Source organism: Onychomys torridus, chromosome 13 (genome assembly GCF_903995425.1).
Source record: "Onychomys torridus chromosome 13, mOncTor1.1, whole genome shotgun sequence".
In the NCBI taxonomy this organism is placed as follows: Eukaryota; Metazoa; Chordata; class Mammalia; order Rodentia; family Cricetidae; genus Onychomys; species Onychomys torridus.
This window is the reverse complement of record NC_050455.1, coordinates 74,780,101-74,791,568: the sequence shown is the minus strand read 5'-3', so window position 1 is coordinate 74,791,568 and position 11,468 is coordinate 74,780,101. Positions and strand designations below refer to the sequence as shown.

Sequence of the window (11,468 nt, the reverse complement as noted above, 5' to 3'; positions counted from 1 at the left end):
GCTGGAGTTCGATGCAGCATTCTAACCCTGGGGAGTCCTGCTGTAGGCACTAAAAAGAGGGAATGAAGATTTCTTTTCCGAATTAAGTTGTCAAGTAGCTCATTTACACCACACACTGAGTGTATGTGGGCGATCTGATGAAGATGATGACATGTGAGGCTGCAGATGCGGAAATGATGCCAGAGATAGAGATACACAGCACAACCCACTTAGGGAGATGGAACATTACTTCTATTATCTGCAGGACGTAAAATCATGTGGCTTTTGTCCTTAAAATTTGCAAGTGATCCTACTGGGTTTGGAAATGTAAGAAAACTTCATTTCCTGAACATTCATATTTTGATATAATATTTGTGTATTAACCCAGAGACATGATAAGTTTGCTTGAATTTTTTTTCTCTGAATCTTTGAATCTTTTAAGTCTTATTATATGACTTTTATGTTTTGGGAAGAAGAGCTGTGAACACTGACTCTGTCCAGTTACCTCATGAATGTGTGTGTGTGTGTGTGTGTGTGTGTGTGTGTGTGTGTGTGTGCTATGTTTTGTTTTTTAATTGTTGGTCTCTATCAAGAAAGCAGTAAAAATACTTTTTGTCTACAAAAAATGTTTAAAATGAAAGGCTGATAAACAGTCTTAATTAATGTTTGTGGTTCATCAGCTTACAGTATGTCAGAGAAGAGTTATGGAACACAGGAAAATAGAAGTTTCAAACCAATATAACACTTGGATGTTAACTTACTTTAGGGTGTTTCATGTAATTCCTCATTAAATGCTAAGAAAAGTAACATTAAAATTCTCCAGAGAATTTAAAGAGTTTATCCTTAAATTAAAAAGAAATATTTATATTCTATTTTAGTAGTAATATCATGATAAAGAAATTTTCGCATAGACAAGGCAAAAACTCATTGCAATCTGTACTTAATATGCTGCTACATTTTTACAAGTACTTCCACGAGATTAAAAAGATCACCCTTTAGAATAACTCAGTGCAATCTGTTTCTATATTTACACCATCTTAAAAAATAGCAGAAGTTTTTCATTCATTTGCATATTTGGACTAATTGCTATATTATTCTTATGCTGTAGGAATTTAAACACACATTAACTATTTTATTAACAGCAACATCATCTTATTACAGTATTTGTTTCTTTATAATCAATAAAATATTATGAAAAATAATAATAGAGTGGAAAATACAGTCACATAACTGACAGAATATTATTTGCTCCTTTTGCTACAGTTGAAACATGATGCAGCAACCCTGCTTTGTTTTGCTTGTAGAAGATAATTTCTCAGATATTTCTCTTATATATTCCTACATCCCAGGAAAATACAGATAATCCATATATTTTTATTATATCATCACTAAAATAAAGTATATGTTACTGTGTTCAAAGGCAAAGGTATCTATGCTACATGACAGTCACTGAGTATGTGACCACGGTGGTTTCTAGGATATTAAGAAAACGTGACAGGCAACTCAAATTTCAGCAAAGGTCTTGTTTTGTTTTACATATTGTAAAATTCTTCTGAAGTTCAATATAAGTTGAGTTAGTTAAGTCTTTTTTTTTTCAAGGAAGTAAATAAATCTACAAAACTTCTATACATGGATGAGTTTTTATTCTAGTATTCAGTAGCTGTTTCCTTCATCAGCTTTGATATGAGGAGGTATAGAAAGTACATACTATAAAAATGTAGATGATCTATGTCGTACATTAAAGTTTAACAAAAATACTAGGGTACAAAAATGTCTCTGGAATCACAGATGGTAAATACAATCTTTCAGGATCTAGAGTTCAGTCACAAGGGTTGTAAGTCAACTGAGAATATATTTTAAGAAAGGAGCATTTCCTGAAAAGCATTTACAGCTTAAGAAAGCTAACATTTACCAGTGAAAGGAAGCTAACATTAAAAAGGTGTGTTGGCTATGCTGATGTTATCTATGCTGCCTTTGTAAGAATATTATCAATATATGTTTTATAAAATTTGGCACTATATACTAGAAAATGAGGGTCAGCACGAACCACAAGGGACAGCCAAACAACATAACTGAGAATGCAAATAGATTCAGATGTGTGGACTTTGATATTATCTTATCTCTAAAAAATTAAATTGAGGGAAACTTCAACATAACACTACCACTTTAGCAGTCTTTTAAGAATTTTGGAAATGCAATTCCAAGCACAATCATCTTCCTGTCAAATATTTAAGTGATCGACAGCACACTGAAAAAATATTTTTATGAAAACACTCTCCCAGCTGTAAACTCCCACCTATTGCCCCCATACTTTCCCTTCATTCTCAAGAACTTCTGAGATGTTATCTCAACAGCCTTGTGGGGTGGACTGACTATATGGAGTCTGAGTATTGACTCTGCAGAACACTGAGGGTAAGAGCCAGGAGTGTTGAGCTCTTTCTAGAAAATGTTAGACCATTCTTCTTAATCCAAACAAATAAAAAAAAAACACATCTTAACTTTTGATCTGATGTTTATGTTTCTTCTGGGACAAGTCTGCGAATGTCACATCTCTCAAGGATATCACAAGCAATCTGAATTTTCAGCAGTTATTGTTTTGATTGATGTATTTTATAACTCTTCTGATATTCAATATAGCTTGATTTAGCTAAGTTTTATTTCTCAAGCAAGTAATAGATCTACATAATCTCTATGTGTATGGCACAGGCAGATGCTGCAGTAGACAGCAAGCTACCCCAGAACATTACCAGGAGGGCTACGCACTAACGTGCTTTCTGGCTTTGCATTGCAGGGAAAGAAAGAAGGCTAAGAATACAACCATCAGGAGGAGTTGATTTTCTAATAGAAAACGAACTCCCGCAATACATTTATATTGGCTAATTTAATAACTTATTTATGAGACGGTACTACCCAGTGGCAATCTGTACACAATAAAGATATAAATACAATGAAATATGTGCATTATGTATTATTAACGGATGTAAATATTAATAGCAAAGGCTCCTACATCTTCCAATCTCTGCAGTGTAATACTGTCTTCAGATGAGGCTTTCTTTCTTGTTTTAAATTGAGCATGAAGTTAAGGAGATGAGGGAAAGAATTAAAATATCTAAGAATAACAAAACACAAGGGACACGTACTCCATCTGCCTTCTGTTTATGTTCCCAGCATCCATAAACACAGCTCACACTTAGAAATACATCTTCAAGCCAGAGTCAGAGTACCCCGAATGCTTTGTGGTCGATTTTCCCTCCTCACCAGACAACATCATTTTAATAGAATAAGCTTCTTATCCTAATTCCGTGTTCACATTAGGACAGAAAAGCTGAGGACTTTAATTCAATTATAATTATACAGTGTCTCCTGCACTTGACCTTTGACCATGAAATTCATCCTCACATACAAGTTGAAAACAACTGAGCCTTCTCAAATGTTCGAATCTTTGATATTATTAGTTACCTCTTAAGCTTTAATTTTGTCTTTTAGCTCTCTCCTCCAAAATCTTACTCGTTGAAAAAATATGTGAGTATAAACTAAATATATCTAAATGAGCAATACACCCCCAGAGACCTATAGCTGCATCAGTATTTGTGTGTGTGTGTGTGTGTGTGTGTGTGTGTGTGTGTGTGTGTCCTCTATAAAGAATCACAACATAAATTTAACATCCTCAGTCCCTTGGTATTTATCCTATACCTCCCCATCATTTTGAGAGAGACGATGAGGAGGGATTAGAGCAAGACAGACATCAAACCCGTTTATTCTGAATCTTAAATTATGAGTTTTATAGTCAATATTTTGGTTACATTGTTACACAAAGGACACATGGACATCCAGTTCGAGGTCTCATCTTTGATTGCTTTGGGATTAGTGACATTCACTTGGCGCACACATACTACACCAGCTCTCTCAGCTGCAACTGAACAGTGTTGTTGCATGAGATGCCAAGCAAGCAGGGTTTGCAAAACCACTGATGGGGTACAGCAGCCAGTACCTTCAATGGCTGTGACTTCCCGTCCAGGTGGCTTCTGGCCAGGTGTTCATCCACAGAGAGTCAACACATCCCTCTCCTTGACAGATCAAAGGAAGGTCTCCAGGAAGCAGCGCTGGTCCTGTTTCTTTGAAGCATCTGGTCATTGTGTGGTCACTCAGAAGCAGATCTAAGTCACCACTGAGACACATCAACAGGAAAAGCAATGGGGGGATTGGGTCACCTCAGCTCCACTTTTAAGGGATTCCTGACCAATGAGGAAGGCCAGGTCTTAAAGGATCCCAGAGTATAAATTAAAATAAATAAATAAATAAATAAATAAATAAAATCCTGGTTGCAAGTTTGAAGATGCATTTGAGAGAGACTCCAGGGAAGAATATGCAGAATGGTCTATTTGCTGTCCTTACTTTGAAAGAAGGACTTCTTCTTCTCCCACCCCCTGGCTTCCTCTCACTCAAAAGGAAGTATGCAGATTTTGTTTTGTTTTGTTTGATCTCATACAAGTACTGAACATAAGTTTTTTTGTATGTTTTTTCCTCTCCAGGACCCCCGCATGAAAACTAAGTAGGTTTGAGGAGCGAAACCTGAGGAAGGCAAAGGAAGCTTCCAGAGGAAAACAGAAAATCACTGACAATACAAAACAAAAGTTGCAGTTCAGTCGTGCAAAATTTGCTTCTCGGGGATAAAGCACTTTTGACAGGTCCCCAATGCCCAGATCCCTCCCCATCCTCCCAAGACCCCAGGGGTAAGCTACAGAATGAAAATGAAGCCATTCTTTTTCTTAAGGCTATACACACATACAGAACACAAGTCAAGGACTCTCTGGTAGGTGGTTCTTTGCTGGGCTCTTGCACTGAGCCCTAACTGCAGCGTGCAATCCATCTTAGGGTCAGCAGCATCTATGTCATCAGGACAAGGATACAGCGTACAAACAATAGAAGGTAAGTCAGTGGTTCCAACAATAAAATCCGATATCGACTTTACAATCACAGGTACAAATTGCTCAAATCGATAATTTCATTTCTCCTTAAGACCTTGTCGTCTAAAACTAATTAGAGGCCAGGTTCCCGAGGAATTGTCAATAGTCAAAGAAAATACTGGAGCTTTAGAAGAAAATCGTTCTTCTACCGCAACAATTTGATGGAGGTCAGCCCAAGCCATCCTATTCAAACAAGTTCAAGGTGTTACACAGGGCAGATCCCTGGTTCCTGATCAAAACCTTTCCACTGTCAGGGTGGCTGCACGTCTATAGAGGAAACACCAAGAAGCCCGAGAATGTGGAGTATTTCCAGCCTCCCATGAGGTTCCCTCTCTCCAGTTTGAGATGAACTTTGTCTTCTCGTTCCATAAGCAACAGAACACCATTGCTGGCTGCTTCCCTGGTAACATCCTGGTCTCCTGCGAATGCGGAGATCACCGGGTAGCCATTCTGCATTAAACTGACCTACAAAGGCAGAGAGGAAGGCTAAGCAGATCAGAGACCCCCACCCCACATCCTGATCTCTTCCTCCCCTAAGGATTGCTACCTCCATCTAACTTTTGAGGCCCACACCTGGAAGACAGGATTTTCCAATGGATCACAGCCCAATCCCCAGGTACCAAGCATCCAAGGGCTCATCTTTCACAGGGACTCACCTGGATTGTTTGTCTGTTGTACACTTTGACCACGTGAAAGCTGAAGCTGTAGATCCCCTTTCGTGGTGCTACAAATATACTGGAGGCAAGGTCGAAGTGGTTGCCGATGTTTACTAAAACCTGAAGAGGAAGAAGAGGGAACAGCATGCCTTAATAGGCTTGTTTGTGTTTTCTCCATACTTTCAGGGAACCACCAATGTTAGCTGGCTTATTGGTATTGAGAACAGGTGCCACTAAGTCCACAGTGTTACTCAAACAATGCCAGCAGCAGTGAGTACCAAAATCCAAAACATTCAGTAGCAGAAATGTATTCCAAAGGTATTCTCATGGTTTCTAATTAATGAAGACTTTGGAAGTATATTTTAATTGTACCTTCAAATAGTCTATGTAAGTTCTGTAGGATGATACACAGGGAATGGAGAGAGATGGGAGACAGTCAAGCCAAGAAGAAACCTGTAAATTCAGCCTACTTTTTTTTTTAAAGGGAGAGGGTCATTGGGAGTTCAACCTGAGGCTGTGTTTAATACTTAAAACTTCACATGGAATGGAGAGAGAAAAGGTGGTGGAGTAGCAGACCACTCCATTCCATGAGCTCACTTGAGTAAGAAAATGGCTTCTATGAGGTTTCTATGCCCAGGATCTCCCAACCTCTAGTAGTATAGAGGAGGTGTTTTATAGATGGTGTTGGATGATGAGTTTGCCAATAAACACTGGCTGCCCTGTTCAGATTCATTCTTCTCTTAGCAGTGCTTGCTCTGTTGGCTGAGTGTTGGGAGCATGTAAAAAAGCTTGGACAAACAAAGAGAAGTGAAGGGTTAGCTCGGACACTCCTAGTCCAAATGAAGGAAATTCCACAGCAGGTGAGATGAAGAACACAATTAGCCTTTAGCAGAGGATTATGTGGCCCTGCTGGTTTTCCTCAAATGAAAGAGGAGTGGGAGTTGCCGGTCATAGCAGAATGCGAAGAGAATCAAGCTCTTCACCTCACTCATGTTCTGTTCAAAATAGAACCTGGCTACTTTGTCCACATCCTGTTCCCATCTCTCCTGCAAAACCCCAAGTTCCTTAAAATAATGAAGTGACCTGCTGGTGTTTTATGCTTACAAAACAAACAGCTAGGAGCACCAGAACCCTGTATTGTCTTTTACCTGATCAGAAAGTAAAGCTCCACTACTCTGGCTGTTACTTTTTACAGGACTATACAGGCTACACAGACTCCCAGTGAATTACTGCAGGCAACCACTGCCAGCAAGCCATGGGGAACACTGCATCTTCATCATGCTGTGAGTACCACTTCAGGCCACTCCCGGGCAGGTGTCTCACCGGCACACACTCCATGGTTGAGGACAAAGCACCTCTGGTGTCTGTGCTGGGGATCCCCAAAGTGCTTCAGAAGCAGCACTCCCTTGCACGCCCTTTGAGCTGCCTGCACTCCCCTCTCCATCTCACCCCCTCCACGTGGGTTTTAAATTCTGGAAACATGTAAATTCAAGGCTTTATGTGAACAAAAAGACACCCCGCCAGGCCCTGAGCAGAGGGCCTCCCTTCCTTACAGTCTCCCTCATTTACAGTCAGGAACCAGGCAAAGGTAATTTGCCTGTAAAAGCAAGATTCCTGTTATGATTTGACCCTGTGTCGGAATTTCCCTGACAACTCCAGAAATCAGTGGATCTGAAAAGACTGTGAGTATTATCTGTAGTACACCACAATTGAAAAAATAAAAGTAAAATAATACTGGATAAAAAAGAATATGGGTTATATTTATGCTTCTATTACGCTGTCTTATTTGGAAATAATGAAATGAAATATTTTTTCTTATTAAAGCAACTTCCCTAAACCTTCAAATGCATGATTTTTAAAATGAATACAACAGTCTAAAAAGAGACCAAGTGTGTGCATTGGCTATAAATGGGTTTAGAAGCTGGCTCCTGGACAGAGGGAAAGCCAGTAGATAGTAACTTCATCTGTGTCTAGTGACGTTTCCGGACTCCATTTTACACAAAGCCCTTTGGCAAGAGCATTAGCTGATTAGAAAAAGTATGAAAACCACTCTCACCTTTTCAATTTCTGAAGACTGATAGGAATCACAAGAAGTAAGTGCACAGAAAAGTCACCACCCAGAGAAACATTTACATCTCCATCTCCCTAATCCTTGGTTGCTTAAGCGGCTTAAAGCCACTTAAGTCATGGGCCTCTGTCTTCTTAAATGTATAGTCATGCTATGCATTTATATTTGAACATCCTATACGGACATCCTGCAAAAGTTTTATTTCCTGTGTACAGCAGATACATGGACACTTTATTTTGGTAGATAAGCAGAGTAGAATCTCGGCTGTCTTTCCCATCCTTCCCACTTACTTTCGTTGAAAATTAACATTGTCACTGGATCCCAAAATATAGGCAATAGGTTCAGCCCTCTGTCAGACTCCTCTTTGAATGAGAAACTCTCTTACATGCAGCATCTTTAAGAGGAACCCCTCTCTCCAGGTGTCTGAAGATTGGTCACCACAAACACTGCCTTGCCCTCAGCAAAAGGGAAAGAGCGCTATGTTTTCTTTCGGGAAAATGTATTTCTTATCTCAGTAATACCAAACCCTTGGAAAGCCTGGGGAGCCTTACAGGGCTCTCAGTAATCCTTGCCAAGAGAACTAACTGGTGTTTAAAAACAAACTCTACAACGTGTTCAAGAGGGGACTCCAGGAAAGCATAGTAGTAAAAGAAGCCATGTAAGGGCAAGATTATTATATTATACTCTGTATACAATACAGAGGTGGGAAAATCAGCCTGACATTCCGCCTGGAGATGCAAGGAGCCCTAGTTAGCTGGGTACACGGGCCGGTTCTCCACCTATCCGTGCGTGAGCAGGTCAGCCGCTAACCTGGTCGAAGTAGATGGTCATGGTACGGTTGCTCATCTCTGACGGCTCATGGTTGGTGCTCCTAGTAGCGGAGAAGGCCACCTTGGCACTGCCTGAGCGCACAGATATGCCCAGGGAAGAGGTGACGGCACCGTCCCCCGATGGGCTGGAGTCGCACACCACCAGGCACTTGCCCTCTAGCACGATGGGCTCCGTGTCATTCTGAGCCCTCACAGGGCAGCAGGCGGGTAGCAGCAGCAACAACAGGGCCAGCGCCGCCCCCAAGCTGGAGCCAAAGTCGGCTGGCTCGCGCAGCGCCCCCCGGCGCCCGGGCATGTTCAGTGGTGGCCCTCGGGGGCCCAGGCCAGGCGCAGGCATCTGGGCTGGGGGGCGCCCCGAGGACGCCAAGGCCGGCCGGAGATGAAGGGATGCCCGGGTGCACACAGGAACACGCAGGACGGGAGCAGTAGCCTTCTCTAGGCTGGATCCTCGGCTGAGATGGTCAAGGCCAAATGGTTCTCAGAAGGAAGGCACCAGCAGACCTGTCAGGGCGAACAAGCCAAATCCTTAGGCAGGAAGGTGTGCTTAGTGCCTGGTGCTCTCTAGCCCCTTCGGGATGGCCATCCCTTTGGTCCCCCAAAGTTATCTCCATTCCAGATGCAGCATAATGGATCCAAGAAAGCTCTGTCGCACCAGTCAGCAAGTCCAAACAGATTCCTGAATCGTGCGCAGAACCTGGGGTTATGGGCTAAGATTCTGTAGGACCTTTTAAAATGGGTTGGGGACCTCTAAGACGCGTCATCACCGTCGTCCCCTGCCTACTCATTCCAACACAACTAGAGGAATTAAATGCAGTCAGAGAAAAAAAAAAATGACGTCTCTTTAGCTTAATTTCAGTGGCTTTCTGAACAGCCACAAGGAGAAAACCTTCCTCTCTCAGCCTTCCCCCCTTTCCCTCTATTTTTCTACCCAGGAAGTAATTTTTAAACACTCCTTATCGGATAAAAAGAATCTACCCCCACTCCCAAAGAAAAAAACTCCAGAAAGCTCCTTGGGCTTGGGCGGATGAGATTAAAAGGAAAAAGGAAAGCACAGACACCGAGAAAGGTGGGATGGGGGTGGGTGAGGAGCGAAATTCTAACACCCACTTCCAATGTCCCTGCAGCCACTGACGAGCCCTCTAGGAGAGCCTGGTGGAGTCCGTCCTCCGGCAAAGACAAGAGCCTATTCTAGCAACAGAATCCCGGGATTTTACTCATTTGCAGGCTCTTGTCTCTGTACCCCACTCCTTTTCTTCTGTACCTTTCTGCTAACTTACGCGGGTTGGCACTTTTAGCCGGTCCCCTCTTCTTCAGCTAACCCAGAGAAGCCATTCCAATACCCAGCCCAGGAACACAGACAGAAAGAGCCCTCCCCTCGCCGCCCACGCTCTCCAAGCAACTCTTCCAGTGTTCTTTCTAAGAAAAGAGAAGTTGGGTTTCAATAAATATCCTGTCTGCAGCTCCTTCACAAAGGATAGCGGACCACCTCCCACCCCCAACTCCGCTGCCCACTCTCCTCTCTTGAACCCCCAGCACTCACATTACTCAAGGTTCTGGTGAAGCATTACAAAAAGGCAACTAGCAACCAGATCCCACAGCTCAGGGATGGGTGGGTTACCTGGAACATCCATGATGGGCGAGCACCGAGGTCCGCGAAGTTGGTTTGCTTAGAGAAAATGAGGCAAGAGGGAGGAGGACACCTCGGAGCACGACCCTTCTCCCTGAGCTTGGCCAATAACCGCGCCGCCCCGCCCTGCCTCCTCTCCTCCGGTCCGCTCGGGCTCCGCAAGCACACCACGCCCCGGCCCCGCGCGCCCAGGGAGCCCCACACTGCGCGGCGCTCCACGCTGCTCCGCGCACCGCCGTGTCTGGAACCTACACGCTTCCCGCTCTGCAGAGCCGCGCCGAGCCCAGGAACCGCACCGCTGCGCGCGGCCTGCCTCTTCCGAGTCCCATGTACTCCAGCAGCCCGTGCGCCCTCCGCTCATCCTCCGTGCACCTCACTAACAGGATCCCTGGGTCCCTGCCTCTCCTCCAGACTCCAGAGGGCACAGCCCGGAGCTGCCTGCTACAGACTCCCCGCTTCTTTCGTCCTAGAATACACAGCCCAGCCCCTTCCCCCGGACTCCCTCCACGCACCTTGCCAAGCCCAGGTCCGGCTCTCACCTAGACACCCAGCGCAGTCTTCCTAGGTGCCTTCTTAAAACTAGGCGCCCTCGGATCTTCTTCCAGATTCCTTTTCTTTTCCAAAGTCCCTCCAAGTCTTAATCCCGAACGGAGTGGCCACTTTCATAATTAAAGAGGGCGGGGGAAGGACGTTGCGGGGGGGGGGGGAAGGAAAGTATTTTTTTGTTTTTTTTTTTAAGGGAGGAAAAGGCTTGGTAATTTAATGGTTTTAGAACTGCAATTCCAGAATCTCCGTTTGTGAAACGTCAGTTTTTGGCGCAGATTAAACAGGCGCTTCCTCGCCTCAGTTTATGTGTCTGCTTCTCTGAACCCCGGGGCTTGTGGAGCGCAGTGCGAACGCGCGCGCGTGTTTATTAAAACGCAGTCTCTGGGCTCTAAAGACCTGGGGAGACACGCAGGGTTCCGAGCTGCGCATGGAGAGCCTGAGATGCGCAAGCACGGACGAGGGGCGCCACCTATGGGCGCTAAAGGCTCCTGGCCTCGGGCTGCAAACTAACCTACTGAGAGTGGAGGAGTACATAGGACAAAGGTGAGGCTGAGGATTGTTTTCCTTCACGCCAGCCCCTAAAACAGCTCCGGAGGCGGCTGCTCAAATGCAACAAGCTTGTGTTTAAATATTCTTTCACCTCGCAATTTACAGTAGCCATGCTTTTGTTTTTAGCTCTTTACCCCTCTAACTCTGCCAAGAAGATGTATGGGGAAGTGGGTTATCATGGGCTATTACAACCCCCATAGTATTTGCAAAAACCTTTGGGCTGGGTAATACATATCGACACTGAAC

At 43.8% G+C, this 11,468-nt stretch overlaps 1 protein-coding gene across 5 annotated transcripts; it reads right to left on the bottom strand.

Annotated features, from left to right (window-relative positions):
• Positions 1-979: 979 nt before the first annotated feature.
• Positions 980-11,052, bottom strand: Cbln2 (cerebellin 2 precursor). Of its 5 annotated transcripts, none has more exons than XM_036204721.1 (4): positions 10,640-11,052; positions 8,481-9,001; positions 5,603-5,722; positions 980-5,411 (listed from the first exon to the last, which is right to left on the bottom strand). In XM_036204721.1, the coding sequence occupies exons 2-4, from the start codon at positions 8,835-8,837 to the stop codon at positions 5,214-5,216; spliced, it is 675 nt and encodes a 224-aa protein (XP_036060614.1). In that variant the 5' UTR covers positions 8,838-9,001; positions 10,640-11,052; the 3' UTR covers positions 980-5,213. The 5 variants fall into 5 exon arrangements, with proteins under 5 accessions (XP_036060614.1, XP_036060618.1, XP_036060616.1 ...); XM_036204725.1 differs by having other exon boundaries at positions 10,667-11,052; XM_036204723.1 differs by lacking the exon at positions 10,640-11,052 and adding an exon at positions 10,119-10,550.
• Positions 11,053-11,468: the final 416 nt, after the last annotated feature.